Source organism: Macaca fascicularis, chromosome 1 (genome assembly GCF_037993035.2).
Source record: "Macaca fascicularis isolate 582-1 chromosome 1, T2T-MFA8v1.1".
In the NCBI taxonomy this organism is placed as follows: domain Eukaryota; kingdom Metazoa; phylum Chordata; class Mammalia; order Primates; family Cercopithecidae; genus Macaca; species Macaca fascicularis.
In genome coordinates this window covers 18,171,966-18,196,718 of record NC_088375.1, presented here as the reverse complement: position 1 = coordinate 18,196,718, position 24,753 = coordinate 18,171,966, and the positions used below count along the sequence as shown (strand labels likewise).

At 41.2% G+C, this 24,753-nt stretch overlaps 1 protein-coding gene across 23 annotated transcripts in view; it reads right to left on the bottom strand.

Annotated features, from left to right (window-relative positions):
• Positions 1-24,753, bottom strand: part of TTC13 (tetratricopeptide repeat domain 13) — a 101,991-nt gene that overhangs the window by 18,341 nt on the left and 58,897 nt on the right. For 8 of the 23 annotated variants that reach the window (XM_073998288.1, XM_005539792.4, XM_065547169.1 and 5 more), the window contains 8 exons: positions 24,294-24,377; positions 23,381-23,465; positions 19,098-19,207; positions 15,201-15,336; positions 14,049-14,128; positions 11,502-11,580; positions 11,273-11,352; positions 8,742-9,511 (listed from right to left, as the gene is read on the bottom strand). In XM_073998288.1, coding sequence (XP_073854389.1) covers positions 9,397-9,511; positions 11,273-11,352; positions 11,502-11,580; positions 14,049-14,128; positions 15,201-15,336; positions 19,098-19,207; positions 23,381-23,465; positions 24,294-24,377 — 769 coding nt within the window. In that variant the 3' untranslated portion in view covers positions 8,742-9,396. Of the gene's footprint in view, positions 1-8,741; positions 9,512-11,272; positions 11,353-11,501; positions 11,581-14,048; positions 14,129-15,200; positions 15,337-19,097; positions 19,208-21,218; positions 21,434-23,380; positions 23,466-24,293; positions 24,378-24,753 lie in introns of those variants that run through there. The other 15 variants (XM_005539793.4, XM_073997872.1, XM_045391829.2 and 12 more) reach the window with 6 other exon arrangements.

Sequence of the window (24,753 nt, the reverse complement as noted above, 5' to 3'; positions counted from 1 at the left end):
GTATTATTCTACTGGCCAGTTTTTATGTGTTTGTTTGTTTGTTTGCTTTGAGACATGATCTTGCTCTGCCACACAGGTTGGAGTGTAGTGGCATGACCATAACTCATGGCAACCTCAAACTCCTGAGCTCAGGTGATCCTCCCACCTCAGCCTCCCAAGTAGCTGGGACTACTGGCATGCACAACCATGCCTGCATAGTTTTTTAATTTTTTGTAGAGACAGGGTCTTGCTATGCTGCCCAGGCTGCTCTTGAACTCCTGGGCTCAAACAATCTTCCCACCTCGGCCTCCCAAAGTGCTGGGATTACAGGGATGAGGCACTGTGCCTGTACTGGCCAGCGTTTCTTGGCTGGTTTCTCTAATTATCCCTACATCTCCCACATGGGATTCAAAATGCAGAGATCCTTTGATAAGTCTTTATCAGTATAAAAGCCTTGGTTATATCAAAAGCATGAAAAAGGAAAAACTATTTTAAATGAGCTCTGGTTTTTCTGAATCTTCTCAAATTGGCTAGTAAGTTAGAGAAAACTTGAGAATTTGTAATTGGCCCACTATACAACCTATCAAAACTGTAAAGCCGATAAAACACTGTAGATGACGTAGTTTCACGCTTTCCTTTTCCAGGTAAAGTAAGGCCAGAGAGATTAAATGCTTTGCTTGGTGGTAGGCGGCAGGGTTGGTTTTGGAGCCCACGTGTCCTGACTGAATACTCTACAGCTGGTCATTACTCTAGCTCTTTCTAGAGCATCAGGGAGTCCTGACTCTGGAATCCTGCAGTTCCCTCTGCCAGGGACTTGAGGACGTTCTGGTGTTCACACATGGCACAAGCACTTCCCCCTCCTTTCTCCTGATACCTGCATGCATACCTGAGACGCCTACTCCAAGACTCAACCTGGGGATGAAGTGGCCTGATTTCGTTGTCATAAAGGCATCCCTGATGGGTTCTCCCAAGTCAGTAATCTTCTGTGAGCTTTATGAATAACAAACATCTTAGCCTCGGATTATGTAGCTAATAAAAATAAGAGGTATATTCTAATATGCCAGAGTCAACAATTGGGAAGTTCATGTCACCCGGTCCAATGTTGCATCCTCTCTGGGGTCTTTCCCAGTCTCCCCAGGCAGAGCTACTCCCTGCTCTTTTGTTCCTACCCAGACTTCTTAGGCTGTATCATGACATAATTTGTACAATTTCTGCTGTTAGGACTGTGAGCTCCTTCTGGAAACAGTTACTGTCTTACTCAACTATATCTCCAACATCTAGGACACAGTTTGGTCTCTAGTAGTTGCTGGGTCTGGGAGGAAGGTGCCATGTGGACCAAACAGGGATACAAGTGAACTTTCACACTCACCAAACAAAAGGTCACTTACAGTCAGGGGCACCATAAGAATGATTATCCAAACCAGGATACTTTTGAATGGAAAGTGGCACTATTAATAATTACAATGGGACAGCAGGCATAAATCAGGATTGTTCTGAGCAAATTGGGGTTTAGGGCTGTCTTCCTTGTAACCTAGGTTTGGAAAGTTTTAGCTCTGGAAATTATGTACAATAAGAAAAGAAACATTAAGTGAATGCATGACTTGAAACCACTAAAAGAGAAGTCTGTTCAAATAAAGCAATTACATTCTGCCAAAGTATAATATACAATGAAGGGATGGTTAATCCAGAAATCACCATCCCTTTTATGATTTAAACAAGGAGTATCATATGACTCTACCCTATGGCAGTCTGGATTGGTCCAAGTGGTCACCTGACCTAAGCTGGCCCAATCACGAGTCCTTTCCCTGAGATTCTGGGATGAGAACTGCGAAGGATGGGCTGTTTTTAGGTCGCCGGTGCAAAGCTGAACACTGGTAGTAGCCCTGCACCCACCATGTCAGGAGAACAGGTTTGCAGATGGAGAGAGGAGCAGAAAGGAGAGACAGAGCCCACATCCAGCACAGCTGAAACATTTTGAGGGTCCAGGGCCAGAATATAAATGGACCCACCTATCACATATCTAAAAACTTGGGAGTTATAAATCCATTGTCAAATAAAACATATCCTGTCTTCTTACTTTAATAAATGTACTTTCATAAGAAAAAAATGGATATGAAACATGTGTAAAGCTACAGGCTTAACATATTCAAAAGTTTGCAAAATGCCAAAGACCAGCAAATTTAATCATTATTACACATCTGGTGTTCTCGATAGGTTCTGACATCAGCCAGAGTAATAAAGATATGCATGATTCAAAAATCACATTAATTCCTTAAAATGTATCATTCTTGCCTTCATTTCAGCAAAATCACTAATGTGGTTATATTCAAGATTTTTACTGAATTTGTGCTCTATCATCAGTAATGAATTAAAAAGAATTTTTAAAAAGATGTAATTGTAGTAAAAATATGCCAGATCTAATATATTTTCAAAAAATTTAAATAAATGTAAACATTTTTAAACTTGGTTTTTAAAAATTTTTTTAAGTGTTCAATACGATCTATTAAAATTAAAGGCAGTGTGCAGATTATAGTTTACAAATATTAAATTAAAAATCAAACCTTTAAATCTAAATTTTATTTTAAAAATATAATTTCAATTTTAAATATAAAAATTATTTGCAATTCTAGCATTTGATGTCCATTTGGTTGCCAGTGTAAAGAACTGGCATCATGCTTTACGTGTTGTGGCTAGACCTGCATATCTAAAGTTATCTCGTGCAACTGTCACCTAGTCCATGCTAATTCATGAGAACCTCTTGAATTGGAACAAAGCAAAGAAAAAAACAATCTGGACTACTGGAAAAAGGCACGTCACTATGTAAGAATCCAGTGCATTTATACTATCTGATGGGAAGAATTTGACAAAAGTTTTTTCCCCCCTTATCTAAGGCATTTCAATTGCTCAAATAATTTTTGGAAGGAATGTGCCAGCATGTAATTTCAATATTCTTGGTCTCCCAAGGATGTGGAGCACAGAACTGGGCTGCTCAATGGCCAAGCTAGCATCTCACTCGGAGGGCCAGAGCTGTGCTCCTAGGCACACACATTACCAAAATCAGAGTATTGGTTAAAGCTGCCCTGAAGGCAGAGTAAGAAGAAGTGTAACAGATACAGAAAGGGAAAGTAGAAGGGTCAAGTAGCATAGGAACAGAAGAATGAAGATTATTTTAATGAAAATGTTCTTGTAATAAAAGGATTACAAAGTCAAGATTTTACTTTTAAGTAAAGGCTCTTAAAATAGAAGTGTTCATAGATGATAATTTTTAAAATCACAAACAGAAATATAATATCAATTGTTATAATGATAGGAGTGTTTCTGGAAAAAAGATTGGAGGTGTAAAGGCTGGAGTAAGCCTGAGATAAGGTGATTTTTCTTATTGGATTAATTTTAACAGAAATCACTTATGGCTGACACAAAATAAACAGGGTGATAATATACTGGATGAAAATCAGATTTCATAATACAAAAGAAAACAGCTATAAGAATGGACTGATATTAGATGACACTTGGTGGAGGTAAGATTAAATGGTAAAGCTTTATTAACAGATACAGCTGCTAGGGAAGACTGAAGTTAGAGATTTTTAGTTGACTTGGGTCAACAGTGTGACAAAGCTGCCTTCGAGAGCTACTGTATGTAGCTGTGTTTATATGGAATATGTTTATATGAAATATGTGATGTATATTTATACATATACATATATTTATACATTATACATATAAACATATGTTTATATACATTCTGGGGTGCTGGTAATGTTCTGTTTCTTGATCTCAAAGCTGGTTATGTTAGGTGTGAAGATTCACCAATGTGCACACACATGTGCATTTTTCATATGTGTGTTATATTTCAGTAAAAAGATTTTATTTATTAATAGTCCACACATGTGGACTATTATGTTTAACTATGAACAGTTATTTCATTTTAAGGAGTATGAAGAGGTGGGAGGAGCCACAGAAGGAGCTGTTTAGGCTGAACAAGCAAAGTCCTGGCAGGGGAGCTGTCTGAAGTATTTTTGTGCATTTCGCTCAATGACGGTGTTTACCTAGGTTGACCACCAGCTCCGTGGCATTCCCTGTTTGACCTTTGGGCAGCTACTCAACCTCTTTTTGTCCCAGCTTCCTCGATGGCAAATTACAGGAGCTTGACTAGATGATCTGAGAACTCCTTAGCTCTCAAGTGCTATGAGCATTGAAAGGCATCTGTATAAAACAAGTATACTTGATCAGTTAGTTGCTTCTCCCACTCATATTTTTCTTACGTGTTGTATTTTTTTTTTATCCAGCTGTGAAATTGGATGGTTAACATTTATGTACTTACCTGAAACAGAAAGTGCTATATTCACTTTAGAAGTTACTTCTACACCAAACTGGTAATTCGAGGAGTTAATTTGCATATAAAAATTGTTCTAGTTCTTTGCATTAGAAGCCTACTAAAAGATGCATTGATTCAGAATCTATTTTTGGACAGATATGTATTATTTTAAATTCTGATCCTAGTAAGTGACAATTTCCAGTTTTTGTTGGGCTTATACATAAGCCTTGACAAATCTGTTCATTCTGACATTATCTCTAGAGTTGTGTTATACAACAAGCCAATCCGCGTGGCCCCCCATGGATGACTGCTGGAAGCCCCTTGAGTAATACGGTGTCATTTCTACCTGGTAGATGGCTGAAAGCAATCAAGCTCCTTGACAGAAGGGCTTATTTGTTTAAGGCCAAGAATGTGGCAGTCAAATCCCCGCTGGCCCCACCACCACTCTCCACTGAGGACTTAACCTCGCATGGCAAGCACCCTAGGCAACATTCAAGAGCTATGGCAGGCAAGTCACTTCCCCTACCTGAGCCCGTTTGTCACCTAAGCGGGGATACTACTAGTGCTTATCTCACTGGCCTCTTCAAAGGATTAAATGAGTAAAACAATGTACAAAGCTTAAAAAAAATCGGCCAGGCGCCATGGCTCACGCCTGTAATCCCAGCACTTTGGGAGGCCGAGGTGGGTGGATCACGAGGTCAGGAGATCGAGACCATCCTGGCCAACATGGTGAAACCCCGTCTCTACTAAAAACACAAAAATTAGTCAGGCGTAGTGGCGGGTGCCTGTAGTCCCAGCTACTCGGGAGGCTGAGGCAGAAGAATCGCTTGAACCCGAGAGGTGGAGGTTGCAGCGAGCTGAGATTGCGCCATTGCACTCCAGATTGGGCGACAGAGCGAGACACCGTTTTCAGGATTAAAAAAAAGAAGAAGAAGAAAAATGCCAGCCGCAGGAAGTGCTTAAAACACATTAGCTCCCAAAGGGCCCCAAACCCTGGGGAGAGAAGCATCCGGTTGCAACCCCCCACCCCTCGAGAGGTGGCGGGAAGCCCAAGCCCAGTGTGTCATAGAATAGAGTAGGGGGCCCAAGGGGGGCCTCCACAATGGCAGGGCACTTGCTCCTAGTTCTGCATGCTCAGTACCGCAGCCCAGGGCTCTGGAGGTAGAGAAGTCTGCTGCACAGAGGCGGCGGAAGCAGCAGCGCATGCGCTGTTGGCCAGCGGACCCGAGCGGGTAGAGGTCAAACAACAGTAGACGCTGGACCGACCAAGGCTTGCTACCCTAGCACAGGGAACACGAGCTAAATCTCGGTGCGGAGGATCCGGGCAAAGGCCGGAGGGCGGCCGAGACTACAGGCTCAGGAAATCAGACTGTTCCCTGAAGGGCGAAGGCAAGGAGGCTGGGAACTTAAGGCAATTTAAAACTGCACATGTCTGAGTCACCTTGAATGGGCCCAAGTTAAATTCTTTATTCCCAGTAGGAATTGAAGCCTGTGAACCAAGTTCTGTTCAACCAAGCTCCCTGTGTTCAAGACTTAATTACATATATATTTGTATATCCAACTTAAAATGTTACAAATATATTTATTGACATATAATTCATTATGTGTTAACTGAAAAAAGTAAATTTTAAAAATTAAGCACAGTGTAGTGTGATCTCATTTTGTATATCCAACTTTCTGTAGACTAGTTTAACTCGTAAAATTTATGTTTACAACATATAAAACTAAAGGGACTCTATATTTATGGGAACACAGTTTGAAGCAAAAAGGACTATTATAAATCTAATCACAGCTCTAATATTCAAAAACATACTTGGTTTCATGATGGCAGTTAGGGAGAAAAAAAAAAATCTCTGGTACAGTGAGGTAGATTTTCATGATATTCTAGTTTGATGTTTCTCGAGTGTGGTTCCTGGACCACTTCTGTGTGAATCACGTGAGGTTCAGGTGAAGCTGGAGATCCCAGGCCTAACCACAGACACCTTGGATCAGAAAACAGAAGGAAACGTTTTAAGCCAGTCTAGAAGTTTTTTTTCTTTCTCTCATTTGTGCCCCCATGCTGCCACCAAACACTGTGGTTTTGACCCATAAAGCCCCTGGACCCTTGCTTAAGACCACAGGGATACAGCAGTGTGTTGGGTTGAGCTGTTTGCTTTCAGTATAGCAGTGCTGCTCAGTGGGATGTCCTGTGGTGATGGGGCTATCCCACGTCTGCTCTGTCCAATCAGATAGCTGCTAGCCACATGTGGCTACTGAGCACTTGAAAGACAGCTAGAGAGACAGAAACAAGCATTCGATTTAGTTTAATTTTAATTAGTTTAGCTTTAAGTAGCTTGCGCCTGGGGGTAATAATGGAGATAGTTAGACATGAATGGATCTGGACTGGATGGTGATGATTTGAAAACTGGAGGAGGGCAGTGTAGACCCTAGAGGCCGCCTGGGTGTCTGGCGGAAGCTGCTGAGTGAAGAGGGAGCCATTTCTGACACAGAGAAGCATGCGGAGGAACAGACTTTGAGTGAAGGAATGATGGGCTCCATTACAGACATCTTAAGAGGTATTCATGAACCCTCAGATTTTGCTGGTCTGGGATACACTGGGTTTCTTTAGGTGATTTTGCTCATCTCTCCTCTGAGGCATATCAATTTTATTCCATATTTGCAAATTATCAGAGAGTAATGATCACAGAGTTGGAGGGCAGTTTCTTGTCCCTCATTTCTATACCAAAGAAATTCCACACTAAAGTTCTTAATGTACTAGCAAATTTTGCTCTAGATTTTTTCAAGTTAGTTTTTTAAAAGTTTGAACATCTTGATTCACAGGAGCAATTTTATCAATAGAACTGTGATACTGAGGTAATAAGAAAGCTGTATCTGATCTCTGCCCTCCAGTTCCTGGCACAGAGCTCGTAAAACTCTTGGTATTTTCTGAGTGATCAGGGTGAGAAGTGTTTTTTGTTATTAATAAGCACCTTCTAATCATACCTGAATTTATGCTGATGAGATGACTCTTGGAGGATGGGGGTTGGGGGCCAGAGAAACTAACCATGTGATTAGAGGAACTTGCAGTCCTAACCCCCAGCCTCCAGAGAGAAAAGAGGGGCTGAGAATTGAGCTAACTGCCAATGATTTAATCAACCATGCCTATGCAATGGAATCCCCATAAAAAACCTTAAGTGAAAAGGTTTGGGGGTTTTAGCTGGTGAACACATCGAGGTGGAGGGAGGGTGGTGGGCCTGGAGAGGGCATAGAAGCTCCATGCTGCCCCCATACCTTGCCCTGTGCACCTCCTTCCATTTGACTGTTGATGTGTATCCGATATAACAAATCAGTAATAGTAAGTAAGGAGTGTCCCTGAATTGTGTGAGCCATTCTTGCAAATTATCAAACATGAGGTGGGAGGGTGTGATGGGAACCCCCAACTTATAGCCAGTCAGGAGTACAGAAGGCAATGACTTGCAACTGGCATCTGAAAAGGGGGCAGTCTTGTGAGACTAGCCCTTAACCTCTGGGGTCTGTTTAACTACAGGAAGTTAGTGTCAGATGTGAATTGCAGGATCCCTCCCCACTCCAGCTGATATATGGAAAGCTGGAGAATTGGTTGGTGTGAGGGGAAAACTCCACACATCTGGTATCAGAACTCTTGTGAATAAAAACGGATCATAGTAAGAGCTTAGCTACTCAGGCAAGTCTATAACCACAAATTCAAAATGATATTAAATTACCCTGGGAGACCACCATTCTGGATCATCTCTGTGCAAAAACCTTTAAAGTCTCACTAGGAACTCTGTAGGCTGCATGGACCAATATAATAACCACTAGCTACATGCAGCTATTTGAATTTAAATTAATCAAACTAAATGTGAAACTCAGCTCCTCAGGCACACCAGTTCTGTTTCAAGTGCTCAGTAGCCACATGAGGTTACTGACTACCATACTGGCAGCACATAGAACATTCTGGAACGTCATCACAGAATGTTCTATTGGACAGTGTCAAGTTAACTGAATGGTTCTCAAGGAAGGAAAAGGTTAGGTGAGTTGATGGTGCAAACAAAGGGGAGTGTGGGGAGTAAGAGATTCAGTTTGAGAAACAGAGCCACGTCAGCTAGGCTACAGCAAGAGACTGCGTTTCATTTTAGGACAAAGGGAGGCTGTGGGGTTTAAACAGAGCAGTAGCAGGAAGATGAGTCAGGAGACTACAGAAGTGGTCCAAGAGAAATTACAATGTACAGGGAGAAGTGGTCAAGCGAAGAGATGGAAGGTGCGTCCTGTAGAAGGGAGAGAAGAGCAGGCTTGCTAATGGATGGTGCCATTTGGAAACAGCAGCAGTTTTAATTAACCCATTTTACTCACTGTCATTTACCGTGCCTGGGAAAAAAAACGAGAGAGATTTTCTGAATGTTCTTATACCTGAAAGTGAAACTGGTTCACAAAATAAACACATACATAATCCAGTGCCAAAAACTGGTGATTTATAGAAATCACCCCGGTTTATTTTTTTCAACAAAGGAAAAAAAAACATGGTTCAATAATTCAGCATTTGGGACATTGGCAAATACTGTCTGTATTGTTCAAAATAAGTGTTCCTGGGTGTGAGCTCTGCAACACATACTGATGGCCCAGGAACCTTCTTCCACGGTTCTAATAAAATGAAGGACCCACACATGGAGGTTACGTGAGTCAACAAAAGATGCTCTATCACAATGTGCGTAAAAAGAAAGTTTGAAAAATATTCAAATCTCTAAAGGAATACAAACACTCCTATTTGGTTTTGTTTTTGTTCATCTTCATTATTATTTTTAGTTGTTGAGGAAAATGGTTTTTTTTACTGTAAGAAAGGAGTTATATGACTTTATAAGTGGAAACCAACAGGTTGCTGGCTAATACACTTTCCCTCCAAGTCAAGTAGCTTTTTCCCCCGAAAGCTTCTTTCATGATTTTCGTTATGGTTCAGAAAAGTAAAGAAAATGATTTCAAGTATTCAATTCCTATCAAAAATTGGTATCAAAAGTAATAGAGGACCTAATTTCTTTATAATTCCATGTTTTAAAAAATAACTTAAGAAGCAAGAGGTCCGGCCCTTTACTTGTATAAATACAACAGAACTAGAGTTTCTTAAGACAACGTGGAGAAGAGTCCGTGTTTAGCACCTCAATCATCGATCTTAACGTTGGAAACGTTTCTGATACTGACGGAAGAGTCTTATAAGAAGGTGAAATACTGAAAAAGAAAAACACAAAGTAGCGGTATGAAAATTAACAAAATTTGCAAAAAAAAAAAAAAAGGCAGAGCTTATATTTTTTCCTATCATTATATTTATTATATTCATTCTGTAATATCAAACAATGTTAGAAAGGCAGGGAGGAGCTGTGAACAGAATGGCTCCTCTCACAATGGCCTGTGGTATCAGCCGACGTGTGACAAGTTGCTTGGAAGTTAAACCAGAGCTTTGAAAAAGAAAATTAAACTCTTGATTTACATGTCCAGCTGTGGTGCATGCTGGGCTTGGAATCAAAAGACATAGGTTTCAGGTCCAGCTTCACTCCTTATTAGCTTTCTTTACTTCTCTAGGCTGCACTTCCCTGATCTGTCACAGGGACAGTGTTCTTAACTCGCAGAGTTACCATGAGCTCTGAATGAGATAAGGTATTTCGAGGTACACTGTAAAGTGTCAACTGCAGGATGTAAGGTAGCATTGTTATTCCTTCCTTAAAGAATGTCCAAAAGATTCACATTGTACAATTCCTTAAAGAATGTTCAAAAGATTCATTGTACAATTATGTAAAAACAGAAGCAAGACCTTTGGCCTGGGGGTCATATTACTAAAACATGTGCAAACTAATAAACCTGAAACAAGAATGTACCAGGACAAGGTGTAACTGTTAGAAGCTTTCATTGCAAAGCTAAATTACAAATTGAGCAATGGCGGACTACAGGCACAAATTTTTCTGTTTTAAACAGAATATAAATTACCCAGCAATAGAGTGGTTGCTATGTCAAATAGATGTGAAAGGCAAAACTGGGGGTGGTTGGGATGTAAAAAAGCAGGAGAAGGGGCAAGAATAACGAAGGTTGAACAGTGAGGCTTACTTATTCTTCATTAACTACTGAGGCATCTATGAGTTTAATTTCACACACTTCAAATTCACACAGTCGTCTCCAGTGCTTCTGGAAACAAGAGCCAGGAACGATCACGGTCTGCTAGACTCCTCACACACAGTGACTGTCAGGGATAATTCCTGGCTGCTATAAAATTCCTGGCTGCAATAAAATGCACTAAGTAGGCTAAGTGCTACCACTCAGTGTAATGTAAAATGGGCTCTGTCTACAAGTTCAAACACTCCTGAATACTGAGCCGAAGAGTAAGTAGGCCAAAAGAAGTGAATACCTGATCATATAAATAAGATTTTGGTAATTTTCTTTCGCCAACTACTTTTTAAATTTTTTATTCATGGTTCTTTTTTTTTTTTTTTTTTAAGAGTCAAGGTGTCACTCTGTCACCCAGGCTGGAGTGCAGTGGTGCAACCATAGCTCACTGCAGCCTCAAACTCTTAGGCTCAAGTGATCCTCTTGCTTCAGCTGCCCAGGTAGTTGGGACTACAGGCACACACCACTATGCCCGGCTAATTTTAATTTTTTTTGTAGAGGGGAGCAGTTTCACTATGTTGCCCAGGCTGGTCTCAAACTCCTGGCCTCAAATGATCCTCCCACCTCAGTGTCCCAAAGTGCTGCGATTACAGGTGTGAGCTACCGTGCCTGGCCTTCATAGTCCATTTTTATCCATACATTCACCCTTAAAAGGTTATCTTATACAACAGCAAAACACTTTAACCTTGAAAAAGTGGATCAAATTCATTTTACTACATATTAACTTATAAAAATGAGTATAACAATCCCAGTTTTCACGGAGCTCCAAAGTAACAGGAAACTCCCTTTCCGCCTCCAGTTATGATACTGTGTGGACCCCCCTCAAGTAGTTACCTTTTCAAGTTCATCCAGCTTTTGGCGACTTTGCTAAAGGCCTCTGAACCAGGGGCTGTCATAGCTTCAAAGTCTACTAACTGAAAAAGACAGACATTTAGGAACGTTACTAAATGTGGAGGACACAGGCTCGGCTGGAGATCGGTGTAACTTGTGTACCTTAAAATAAAAATCTGTCAATTGGGACTTAACATACAACCAAGCATGTCTCCCTTCCCCTCCAACGTACCTTCCCTTTGGGAATTTTTCCTGCTACTTCTTTTCCACTTGCCATCAGCGCTCCCACGATGACCGAGTAAGCGATTACACTATTTAAATAAAGAACAGTGGTCAATCCATCCTGAACGGTCTATACTTACCATGGTAAATTTCACCATGGACTTCCCATCATGAAAGATAAAATTTATTCAAAATTTCTTTCGAATAAAACACTAAATGTTTCATTTAACATGAAAATATGTCTATTTATTTAAGAATAGTTTACTATTTACTATTAGAATGTATTTACTGGCCAGGCGAGGTGGCTCACACCTGTAATCCCAGCACTTTGGGAGGCCAAGGCGGGCAGATCACTTGAGGTCAGGAGTTTGAGAGCAATATGGTGAAACCCTGTCTCTACTAAAAACACAAACATCAGGCTGGGCATAGTGGCTCATGCCTGTAATCCCAACATTTTGGGAGGCCGAGGCAGGTGGATCACTTGAGGTCAGGAGTTTAAGACTAGCCTGACCAACATGGCAAAACCGCATCTCTAACAAAAATACAAAAAATTATCCAGGAGTGGCAGCAAGCGCCTGTAGTCCCAGCTACTTGGGAGACTGAGGCAGGAGAATCGCTTGAACCTGGTAGGCAGAGGTTGCAGTGAGCTGAGATCGTGCCACTGCACTCCAGCAATGCATGTATACAATAAATACAAATACATATGTTAGTCTTACTTTTTAAGCATTAGAAATGCTGGCCTTCAAGGAAGAAATGCAGAATACATTCTCACAATGTACTAACGGATAGATGGTTTGGAGCTTTGGGCGTGCGTGTGAACTGCCAGGGCTCCGAGGTGGCTGTTAGAGGCCAGGAGATTGTGGGATGCCTTTGCCTGCTGGCTCGGAGGCTCGTGGGGCAAGGTCTGCTGCCCTGTCACTCCAGAACGAGTATAGAGCTGTGAATGTGCAGGTCTGGGGTAGGAGGCATTTGCAAGGTGCTGTGCTTCTGCTCTTGGTGAGGGGAGAGAGGGAGCTGGCTGGTTCTGGGTGGAAGAAGCTGGCAAAAGGCCATGGGACCCGCTATTGTAACCACAGTGTTGTGCTTTTCCCAAAACAAATCGGCTCAAGATAAAGACAGCTCTCGCTCATGAGATAATGCATCCTAGCAGGGGGAAAGGATGGCATGAGCACCTTCAGAGAAAGCTAACAAGTGCCACAGGCGGACACCAAGAAAAGCAAGTCAAGGTGATTCATGGGGTTCTCCAGCAGGGAAGACTTCAGAGGCTAAAGACATGTGCCCTGCATCCTCCAGGGCCCCAGGGCTGAAGATGAAAGCGGCAGAGAAGGCAAGGAGATGTGGCGGATAGCCCACGCGGAGAGCCAAGGGGAGGAGAAAGAGCAGCGGAAGAGAGCGGTGCTGCAGCCAAGGCAAACCGGGGCAGGGCAGGGCTGGCACTGTGCACTGTGCGTGCTGCCAAGCTCGGCTTGAGCCCATAGTTTTCAGAAGGTGCTGGAGAGCCGCAGGGCACAGAGAGGAGCAGGAGCAAAGCTAGCTGCAGCGGGTATAGGGAAGAGAGAAACGGAAGTGTGGGAAGCACAACCAACAGACTATTTAGGACTAAAGAGATGTAGGGATGAGGGAGAGTTGAGGACAATCAGAGCTGCACTTCCTTCAATGTCACACAGGAGCCAGCAGAACTGCTGCAAGGAAAAAGGACAAAGGACAAAGGACAGATGCTGGCTGTTGAGCACGGTGCCTGCACGTGGGGCCCACAGGCAGTGATGTGTACAGGCCTCACATCACTTATTCAGTGGACACAACTAGCAATATTATGCTGATAAGATAACATTTATGTTTCTATTTCATTTCAATGAGTCTTAAATACTATAACCAAATTTACTATCGCGTTTAGGGGAGTTTTACTTCCTAAAGCATTAATCAAAGATAAAGACATTCAAGTGTATTATTTTTAGCCAAAACATCTTAAGTTCAACTATGTGCCAGCAATGGCAAAAGGCCATTTACATGATTTACTGCACACAGTACTGGGAAAAGGAGAATGAAATGAAAACTCTACAGTCATAGCCCTTGTTTTAATGATACCTAAAAAGCTCCTGATATACAAGTAGCAAGAATTTATCAAAAATAATAAAAATAGTACAGAGTGACTGGTGGCCCCAAAGTATAAAACATGAGGATTACGGGTCGCCTGACAGCCCAAAATGGAAAAGGGAGAGGAGGAGGAGGTTCAGTAAGAGGCTGGCAGACACAAAAAATCAAAACACACTGAGCACGGCGCATGGTACACAGTAAACTTCCCATGAACTTGTGTTGAATGGATGAATCCCTATCCTATTAAGCACTGTAAGCACAGTATATTAGAACTGTCTTCTATAATTCTTTTGATGATGTGATAGACTAAGGAAATATTTTTTCGTGTAGATTTTGGAAAAAAAATAGGGAGTTCCTTACCATTTCTTTGTGTACTCTGTACCTACATCCATAACAGGAAGGATAAGCAAAAAAGAACACATTTCTCAATTTAAAATAATTTTAATGACTGGATATTACTTACCTGGATCCTCGAGAGAGTGGCATTAAATTATAAAAGTAATAAACTAAGGATAATATTAAGTTGCAGACAGCATCAGCCTCCTAGAAAAAAAGACACAGGCTCATAAATACTAGATTACGAACTAATTTTTCATTAGGTGACAGGACACACAAGAATAATTTACATCAAGAAAAGGATTGTTTTCTTTCTCTCCCATAAGAACCTACTTTTCAAATTCTTGAATATTCTATACCCTTTTGTATCATTTTTTCCAATTTAGTTCAATTTAGAGCAATGTTTTCCCAGCTGTTTCTTAAACGGCAACTCTTTGATAAACATAAAAATCTCAGTCTCCTTTAATGTTATTTGAAATGTCAAAATATATATTGTGACTAAAATTTTAAAAGGCATTTATTAACACCAAATATGTTTCCTCAAACAACATGCATCCTTACCCCAAACGATCTGGGTAAGCCCCTTCCCCTACTCTGCATTGAGATTTGGATGATGCTCAATTATGTATATAAACTTAGATGTTTAATTATATGGATGCAGTGATTAAATGTTGGAGAAATAAGGTGACTTTTCAAGGGTAAGGGGCATCCGTCCACTGCAGAACACAGGGAGGGGGCGTGGTGGGGACAGAATGTCCACCATACCCTGCTGCCTGCAACGACGCCACCTCGAGTCCAGGCGGACAACCAAGCGAGGAAGCCACAGACCAGGAAAGGGCCACTAAGTGCAAAGTATACACAACTTCATTGTACTTTCCTTGCCATTAACTCATCAGAATACATCATCCAGTTTACATTCAAAAGCTCATTATAAATATATCGTTATAAGCAACAACCACAATGAAGGGAAGAAAATGGAAGGAAAAGGTGAAGAACAGGTCATTTTCATTATGGACCAACTTTTTTATATCTTGTCAAAGTTCAAACTTATGATAATGTTGTAGCACAGTACTAAATTATTAATTTATTATCCTCCCCATTACTGTAGTTACTAAATACGAGAATTTTTGCCTATAAGAAATAAGAAATATTTTTTAGGTCAATTCAACCCAATTTCAAGCATAAGATGTACAATCTTATGCTTGAAAGGGCAGAGGTTCAAAAAGTTTTAAAAATAATCATGAGAAGAACAGAAAAATGGAAACAAAGAGAAACCTACCCCAAATTCTGATGAAAGAATCAATACTTTTCCTTTTGCTGTCAAATCTTTATAAAGCGCATCTATTTCAGCATGATATAATTGTGTCCTTTCTTCCGTGGTTTGAGTTTCCACAGAAAATAATATATTGCCAACTCTGAAAATACAAAAATAAGTGTCAAAGGCATATATTATAAGTTCAAACAGCCAAACATACAAAGTTTTTTTTAAAAACCAAAGAGCATGCTGATGTGGCACTAAACATACACAAGAATGTGCCTTACCTTTCTAACTACAGACAAGCAAGGCAGGTGTCATGAGAATGCATTATTTCTTCATAAAATGTGATAGTTGCCTCACCTTTAAGTGATCAGTAACTCATTTGCTCACAGTTAAGTCTAACTACATGTACTTATTACACAAACTTAAGCTAATATGTGGAAAACAATTACACACAGTAAAGAATGCATTTAAATGACCAGTAAATATTTTCCAAGCCACCCCATTAGGATTAAAGGTCACAAGCAAGAACTGTGTGTAGGAAGATAGTTCAGGGACGACAACATGTTTTTGTTTTTTATCAAAACAAAAAAAAAGTGGAGCTTAAGGTCCACTTGGTTCTATGGAGGATATAAGTTTGATACAACAGGCATTTTTTGTATAACGCCACTAGCAAAGTTTGCATTTAGTCCTTGGAGCCTACAAAGAAAAGCCCAGCTGCTGCCTTGATTGAGGAAGGAAGGAAGAAACTGGGCCACAAATTATTATTATTAGAGATGGGATCTTGCTCTACCATCCAGGCTGGAGAGCGGTGGCATGATCATAGCTCACCGTAGCCTCAAACTCTTGGGCTCAAGTGATCTTCCTGCCTCAGCCTCTTGAGTAGCTGGGACTACTGGTACGCACCTGTAGTTATTTTTAAAAATCCATTGCAGAGGCAGAGTCTCACCATGTCACCCAGGCTGGTCTCAAACTCCTGGCCTCAAGCAATCTTCCCATCTTGGCCTCCCAATATGCTGGTATGAGCCACCACTTCTGGCCAAGGGCCACAAATTATTATGAAACCATGATTCAGGTCATAATGTAGCTCATCAGAGGTTCAAAAAAAGAATCTAATTTGGACAACATAGAAAAAAGCAGGAAGGGTCTCATGGGAGAAGTGGCCTGACCGTGGGTCGGGATGGGAGTGAGAGACCCAGACATCAGAAAGCAGAGGTGAACTGGGGAACAAGCATTCCAGTCGGACTAGCAGGCCAGGTTCCAACAGGGAAATGGTCCAGGTCAAGCAGGAAATGTCTGAGGCCACTTTGTAAGAGGCTGTGAATGCCTGGCAGGGAAGCTGGTTTGGGTAGCCACAGGAAATGGCTGCGTATGGAGAGGGGAGAGATTTGTGGAGCTAGCGGAACGTCCAGTGAGGTGGAGCTTTAGCAACATTGGTGAAGCGCTGCTGAAGCAGGAGACAGGAGATGGGATGCCAGGCAGAGTCGTCTCAAGGGGTCAGGAGGCCCAGAGCAAGGGAGGCAATAAGTGGAGTAAAGCAGGCAATTGAGGAAAGATGTCACATTTCAGGGGGAGAAATTTCATGTACAGTTGACCCTTGAACAACATGGGTTTAAACTGCATGGATCTACTTATACGAGGATTTTCTTCCGCCTCTGCCACCCCTGAGACAGCAAGACCAACTCCTCCTCAGCCTACTCAACGTGAAGATAATGAGGATGAAGACCTTTATGAGGATCCACTTCCACTTAATACATAGTTAAGTTTATTTTCCTTATGATTTTCTTTTTTTTCTTTTTTTGAGACGGAGTCTCACTCTGTCACCAGGCTGGAGTGCAGTGGCATGATCTTGGCTCACTGCAACCTCCCCTTGCAGGTGCAAGCGATTCTCCTGCCTCAGCCTCCTGAGTAGCTGGAATTACAGGTGCGTGCCACCATGCCTGGCTAATTTTTGTATTTTTAGTAGAGATGGGATTTCACCATATTGGCCAGGCTGGTCTCGAACTTCTGACCTCATGATCCGCCTGCCTTGGCCTCCCAAAGTGCTAGGATTACAGGCGGGAGCCACCGAACCCAGCCTACTTTCTTAATAACATTTTCTTTTCCCTAGCCTACTTTACTGTAAGAATACAAAATGTAATACATATAACATATAAAATATGTGTTAATCAGCTGTTTATGTTTTTGGTAAGGCTTCTGGTCAACAGTAGGCTATTAAATTTGGGGGTAGTCAAAGGTTATATGCAAATGTTTGCCTGCTAGGGGTGGGAAGGTCAATCTGCCTAACCCCGGACTTATTCAAAGATCAACTGTACTTATATAGTAATTTCATTTCTGTTTGGGAATCTGATCTGAGGATACATATCATGGATGTGTGAAAAGGGAGGAAAACACTTTTTACATTAAATAGCACACCCTGCAATCAGGGGAGAATGATCTTTATTGGGAACATACTTTGATAAGAAGCTTGAGGTGAAGATCAAGACTTCAAAGATATAGAAAAGCCCCGAAATCTGGAAGTTGCTGAACTGGTCTTTACTCATGAAGACCTGTTTAAGTTGTTTTTTGTTGGTTTGTTTGTTTGTTTGTTTGAGATGGAGTCTTGCTCTGTTGCCCAAGCTGGAGTATAGTCGCGCAATCTTGCCTCACTGCAACCTCCGCCTCCTGGGTTCACGCCATTCTCTTGCCTCAGCCTCCCAAGTAGCTGGGACCACATGCACCCGCCACCACTCCCAGCTAACTTTTTTGTATTTTTAGTAGAGACGGGGTTTCACCGTGTTAGCCAGGATGGTCTTGATCTCCTGACCTCATGATCTGCCCACCTCAGACTCCCAAAGTGCTGGGATTACAGGCGTGAGTCACCGCGCCCCACCCTGTTTAAGTTTTGATGTGAAACTTGAAGAGGTGGCTCCTTGTAGCTTAGAGGAAAAGTATGTGAGAAAGTCAGAGCCCAAGAGGCAGAGGGGCTGCAGAAAGTGAGTCACAGTCTTACTGTTGAGCAGGTGGAAACCAGGGGGAGGGCATGGCACTTCCCAAACTATGCACCTGAAGATGGGGTGTGTGTATGTGGTGAGGGGGTGTGTGTGGGTGTGCACGTGCACAGCTCAAGGCAATTCCACCCACAATTCAAGGAATATGGAGGCTGACAGACAAAGCTTGGATTTCAGATGTAAATAAAACTAGAGTTAACAAAAATGTTTACTACAGTGCTATTTATAAAGTAAAACAATGAGAAATACCCTAAGTGGTCAATAACAAAAAGATCAGAGAAATTCTACATCTATACAGTGGAATATTATGCAATTACTAAAAATACTTTTAAGAATATGACTGGGGAAATGACTGTGATAATGTAATGATAAGGGTAAATAGTGGAACAGTCTAACCTCAGTTTTTAAAGAAAATAACTTGATTTTTATTTTGTTAATTTTGCTTATCTGTATATTCTAAATTTTCTATAAGATTATACTACTCATTAATTATTAAAGCTGTTTCTCTTTCTCTATAGATAGATAGATAGATAGATAGATAGATAGATAGGCTTACATATATATATATTTAAATCTACAATGGACTTCAATCTGCCAACTGCTCATCTTTTTTCATTTTATTAGTAAAAGCCTCCCTCGCGCCCCCCAAGGAACTTCAAAAACCCAGAAGAATGTCTTCCACAAACTACATCATACTTAGTATCTTGAAAGTCCTTAGATTTAGACAGTCAGAAAATGTATCTGCTGGTATAATACTTTAGATGTCACATTTTAAAAAATAACTGGTTATAACTGCTCACTGGACCTTGATACTTTTCATTTCAGGATGGAGCAAAAGTTCAACATGACAAAACTCCACAGCGACAATAAGCACAGGCACCCTTCCTGCCTCGTCTCTAGCTTACACCACATTAAGAAGCGCACATACTTGTCTCCTGTAATCGTGATTGTGAATCCATCATATTCCTTCCCTTGGTCTTTAAGGCTAGGAACTTTCGTGTTCACGGTGAACCCATCCTTTGTTTTAGTATTAAACTGCTTTCAGGGAAAAAGAAAATTCACGTTACTAGTGTTTCATTCACTGTAAACCCCAACTGCAATTCTGTAGCACTGGCTCTACCTTACATGTTTTTAAAAAGGGCCAAGGAGGTCATCCGATACAAGAGATAGTGTCCTGGTGGCCAAGGACATCTCTGCCTGTCCTCAGGCCCCAACAGAGCCCAGGTTATGCTCCCCACAGCTCCCACCAGAGGCCAGCAGAGAACCTCAGCACCGAAAGCTCACAGGTTCTTTTCATCAAGAAGGGGCACTGCTCACTTCTAAGAGCTCCCTTTGAATGTTTTCTCATGCCCATCTTAGTAGGCAGCAACTTTGAATCACAGCAGAATAGTTGCACCTAACATCCTGTAACTCAAAAATGCAACTCTCATACTAGTGCTCAAAGCAGAGTCTGATTTTTCTGAATAGTAGCCAGGATTATATCCACTAACTGGAGAACTTCATTCACACCCACACCCACACCCACCCAACTCTGTGGGCCACAGAGAAGTCGGTTAAGTTAAAGGAATTACTCAGAGTTAAGAATGGCCTTCGGGGTGATAAGTGTATGAACACAGTTTCAGATGTTAGCTTTCTGTTTAAAACATTTGGGACAAACCTGCAATGGCAATAAACAAGTTTCAGAAAATGACCCCCAAATTCAGTTAACTTAATATTGCCTTGTTAAAAAAATTGATGGACTGGAAGTTAAGAGAAGCAACAGTAACGTAAGAGAGGCTGCTGCTTCATGAGGGGAGAGTTTGTCTAGAAACAGAAAGATGCACCAGGTGTCACCAGCAGCCCAGAAGCCAGAGGATGAGTGGCACAGGCCATCAGGGCCACAGCAGGCACTGAACAGGCAAGCATCTTTCATGCAAAAAAACTACTTTCAGAAGAAATGCGCTAACACACTATGTGCCAATTCTCATCTAATCCTCACAACATACTGATAGCACTAGGTATGGTCTCAATCTTACAGATGAGAAACCAACTAGGTGAGGCAAAGTCTGGCTGAGTCCCAGCCAGCAGGGAGGCCGCAGAGTTGGAATGTGGGCCCAAAGGCCTTGGTGAATTCCAGTCCGCGTTACTTGCTAACAAACCGCCTCTAGGGGGCGCTGACATACACGTTAACTTGGTTTTCATCAACAGCACCGTTGTGCCTTTCAGTGGAAGCTGACCTGGTGCATTTCACCAAGCACTTTAAACACTGAAATATCTTGTTGTATATTCCGCTGTGTGTGCCTTGCAAAGTACCAATATATCCGTAATCCTGGGTAAAAGCTGGATGTATAATGCTGAAGTGGAATGTCATCCCACCACAGAGAACAAACATCTTACATCTTCCAAACAGTTGGGACTTCACACCAAGAGGCGCATTGAGACTGGCGATGCCGCGTCTCTCCGGCGGCATGCTAAGTGACTACAGTCTTGTAGCCCACTCTGTTTTTCTTCTTAAACAAAGACATATAAAATATTAAAATCTCCCTAAGCTGATGCTGTATTCTGCCTAATACCACAGGACATCTAAATGCCTGACTAGAATACCCACAAGAAGGCAGCTGAAGAGCCCTCGCACACACTCCAGTTTCCTTTCTATATGCTACATCTCAGGGCCTGTGGTGAAGCCATTCTGCCCCCTGTGGGGCACTGAGGGAATTTATGGGAGACTGATTGTTACAGGGATTGGAGAGTTGGGAGCCAAGCTTACTCTATGTCCCACAGTACAGGGGATTGTCACACATAATGTATGATTTTCTAATGTCCCACTGGATTTTCATGTAGATGAAGAACATGTTTATCATTTAATCAATATGTGGGCCTGGAACCAGACTGTTTTGCACTTAAACACTGATTATTTATTATAAGTTTTCATACCACTGAATTTGCCAGGAATGCAAATAGCATATACATTAAGGAGTATACTATATATAGCTTGGAGCTTTGCTAAGCATGGTTTACCATTTCAGAAAACCACATTGCGAATGACAACGTAGCTCACCAAATAACTCACAGATATGGGGCTGACGGACTTGTAACTGTCACATTCACCATGATTTTATGTGCAGGTGTGAAGCACTGGCTGCTGCTTTCCGGCTTCTAGAGAAGGCATGCCCGAATTTCCACATACTGAGATACACTGTGTGGACATTGTGTGAACTGAGATACTGAGATGACTTTGCGTGGACATTTTTTAGTAGGTGAGACATATTCTCTATGAAGTTCATCCTAGTGCAATAAAAGAGTAAGTAAAGGGGGCATCTGAACATGTTTACTGAGTCAACACAGTGAGTTTGAGAAGGTTGAGGGCCGCTGTGTTAGTGCATCAGACCCTCACAATAAACTCTCCAAGGTAGGTCTGGCCAGAATATTTGGTCTTCAGCAGACAAAAACCTGGAATAACTGTAAAATAGGCTCATCCACACCCAGCCAGGCAGATGTGGGTCCTGGCTCAGATGCTTACCTGTGTTCATGATATGCTACTTCCTCGTTATTCCTTAGAAATGGACACACTTTGCTTATTCATACAAATTTCCTAAATTTTACATGAATCAATCTCATCTACTATAGCTACAAGGAAAACATTTACTGAAGTTCCATGTTAGTGTTCAAATCACTAATTGGAAAAGCAATTCTAACTGCTGTTGGAATGTTTTGGGGTAGTTTTACTCCTAGATGGAGGAAAGGTTCACACAGTTATAATTTCTTAATGGATTATACTTTAGTCAAATAATTTCTGTCCCTTGTAGTGTTCTTCCCATTGAATTCAAATGTTTCCATTATTGATATTGCCACACATACTTTTCTTCTCATTAGCATTTGCCTGGTATACCTGGATCATACTATCTATTTTTTTTTTTTTTTTTTTAAGGAGATGGGGTCTCACTCTGTCACCCAGTGTGGGCAAGAGAGCACGACTCTGTCTCAAAAACAAAACAAAACAAAACAAAACCAGAAATTTATTCTGGAGGCTGGGAAGTCCAAGATCAAGGTGCCAGCATCTGATGTGAGCCTTCTTACTGCTGCCTCACATGACGGAAGGTGGAAGGGCAAGAGAGGTCACTCCCCGAAGCCCTTTTTATAATGGCATTAATCCATTCATGAGGGCTCTGCCATTAAACACTTCCCATTAGGCTCCACCTCCCAACATGTGTGTACTGAGGATTCCGTTCCGACACATTCATTTTGGGGGGAACACATTCAAACAATGGCATTTACTTCTCTAGTAATTAAAGAGTATAGGTTATTTTGCCTTCCTTTAAAGGGTACTGAGTTTTGACAGGTAGTAAAATCACTAGCAGATCCATTTAATCCTTTAGACTTAGTTTCATTCTTTGTTAGGGCAGTCTATTTAGAAATGGTTCTCAGTCCTAGGTTGTGGGCGTTACTGTAGAGTGTGGTCTTACTTTTACAGCGTGTCCTTTCTGAGGTCTTAACTAAACGCCTGAGGTGTTCACAGGATCCATCCACATTGGCAAGGCCGAAACTCCAATGTCTCTCAGCACATACACCTCTGATACCTCTGCTCAACTTTCTTCCCCACAGCAGTTACTCTCTGCTGAGCCTCTCACGGTCTTTCACTGCATGTTCATGATCAAGGTCTTAGTCAAGCATGAAAAGGAGTGCTCACATTGACCCCTGAACACTCCCCAGCCTACATGGCCTCCTTCTCTTCTATACTCTGCTCTGCAAATTCCAGCCACTTTGGCAGACCCAAACTCCACTCTCTACCTCCTTAGCTTAGCAAGACCACTGTACTCTGCTTGGGCTCCACATTACCATGCAGTGATCTAATAAATACTCCCAGTAGAAACCAGGGGTGACAGTGAGGTTCAGAGTCTTGTAATGAGCCAGTGCCTGAAAATAACTGACTTATATTTTGTCCAGTTTTATAACTGCAATCATGTGGAAGGGCAGCTGAGTACCAGTTACTCAGCTGTGGCCAGAAGCAGAATTCAATTATAAGTATTTTTAAGTTTTCTTTTTTCTATATTAACTGCTTCCTCGCAAGCTGAGTCTGATGCCTGTATGTTCTTTTATTTTGGTTATTTTTCAGAATGTGTTCATACCAGTGATTTCAAATAGCATTTAATAATTCTGAATTCTTTTTTAGAAAGTGCTGTTGGTTTTCTTTTCCTCTAAAAACATGGACTGCCATGCTGATGTTAAAGTTACCTTCATAATTGGAAGAAGGTCTTCTACTTTGTGTACCTTTTCCAGGGCTTCTCGAACTTCCAGCAATCCTTTAGGATTGTTAGCTCTTAAAGAGAGACAGAGAGAGATGGCAACTGAGATTAATGCAGAATTGTAATAATTAATCATGCTATTATCTTTAAGTTAAATAAATTGACCTCAATTTTGAGTAGCTCAATATTCAAAATGGTAGGCCACAAATAAAGTTTCTAAATAATGGGATAGTTCAATTCTAATGAGTTTTGGACTACAGATAAAAATTAAGGAAACAGCAGCAGATGAGAATTAAGGAAACATTTAGAAGGCAAAACAGGAAAAAGCAGAATGGATCAACAGCCAGTGTTTGTGTGAACATGTATGGTTATGAGTTTGATTCTGAAACCCTGATTTTCCTGTTCCAGCTCTAAAATTAGATGTAGATGTTTTGTTTTGCTTTTTTCCTTTCTAAAGCTGCTCAAATGAAAGTATTCTGCTAGGTTTTTCCACCAATTTTATATTTACTTGGTGATATTTAAGCATTCAGATCTTTTTCCCCTAGTGTTCTGCTCACTGTTTTGTCTATACCATCCTGCCTTTCAAGTGAAGGAGAATAAGTATTAAAGGTGAAATCCCTAACAGATAAATCCAAAGAAACATCCTGCTTTATAGAAGAAAGAGACTAGAAAAGTCACAATAGTGCATGTAAAGTTAACACTTCAGTTGAGGTCTATGGATTTTGTAGAGTTATTAAAAAGAAAGTGATTATGAAAGCCTTTATGATTCTAAACACTATGTAAAAATTTGATAGCCCTTGTTTAGCCTGTCAACAGGCTTAGTTCTCAAGTTTCAAAAATACAACAAATATAAAATACATGAAATCAACTCATTACTAAGAAGGAGAAAATTAAAGGCTTACCCATGATAAACAAGAATTCTATCTTTAATAAAATGAAGTATTTTCTCAAAATATTCCAGGTATCTCATGTTGATCACCTGACCCCTATAAGGCAAAAATAATAAAATTAAGAATATTTTTATAGAAGAATATGCTTAAGCCAACATCTAATTTCAAAGCTAATTTTAAAAAAATAAGAAACTATGAGAATAATGTAGGAAAAAAAAAGTCTGGGAAATTCAGTTCATAGTCAATGAGTGGAGAAGCAAAGCACTGTCTTAGCAAGACCACCTGGCAGCTCACGGGGCCTATCCTGGCAGGAGAGCCATCAAACTCGGCGCCAGATCAGTCACAATGGGAAGACAAATCCCCCAGCACTGAAGTGAGCTTCAGACTTTCATATCAGCGTCCTCTGACGGACCCCATCACTTATGGGCAGTGTGCTGCCCCCTCCCTCCGTTTTCCCAACAGCATCATCGAA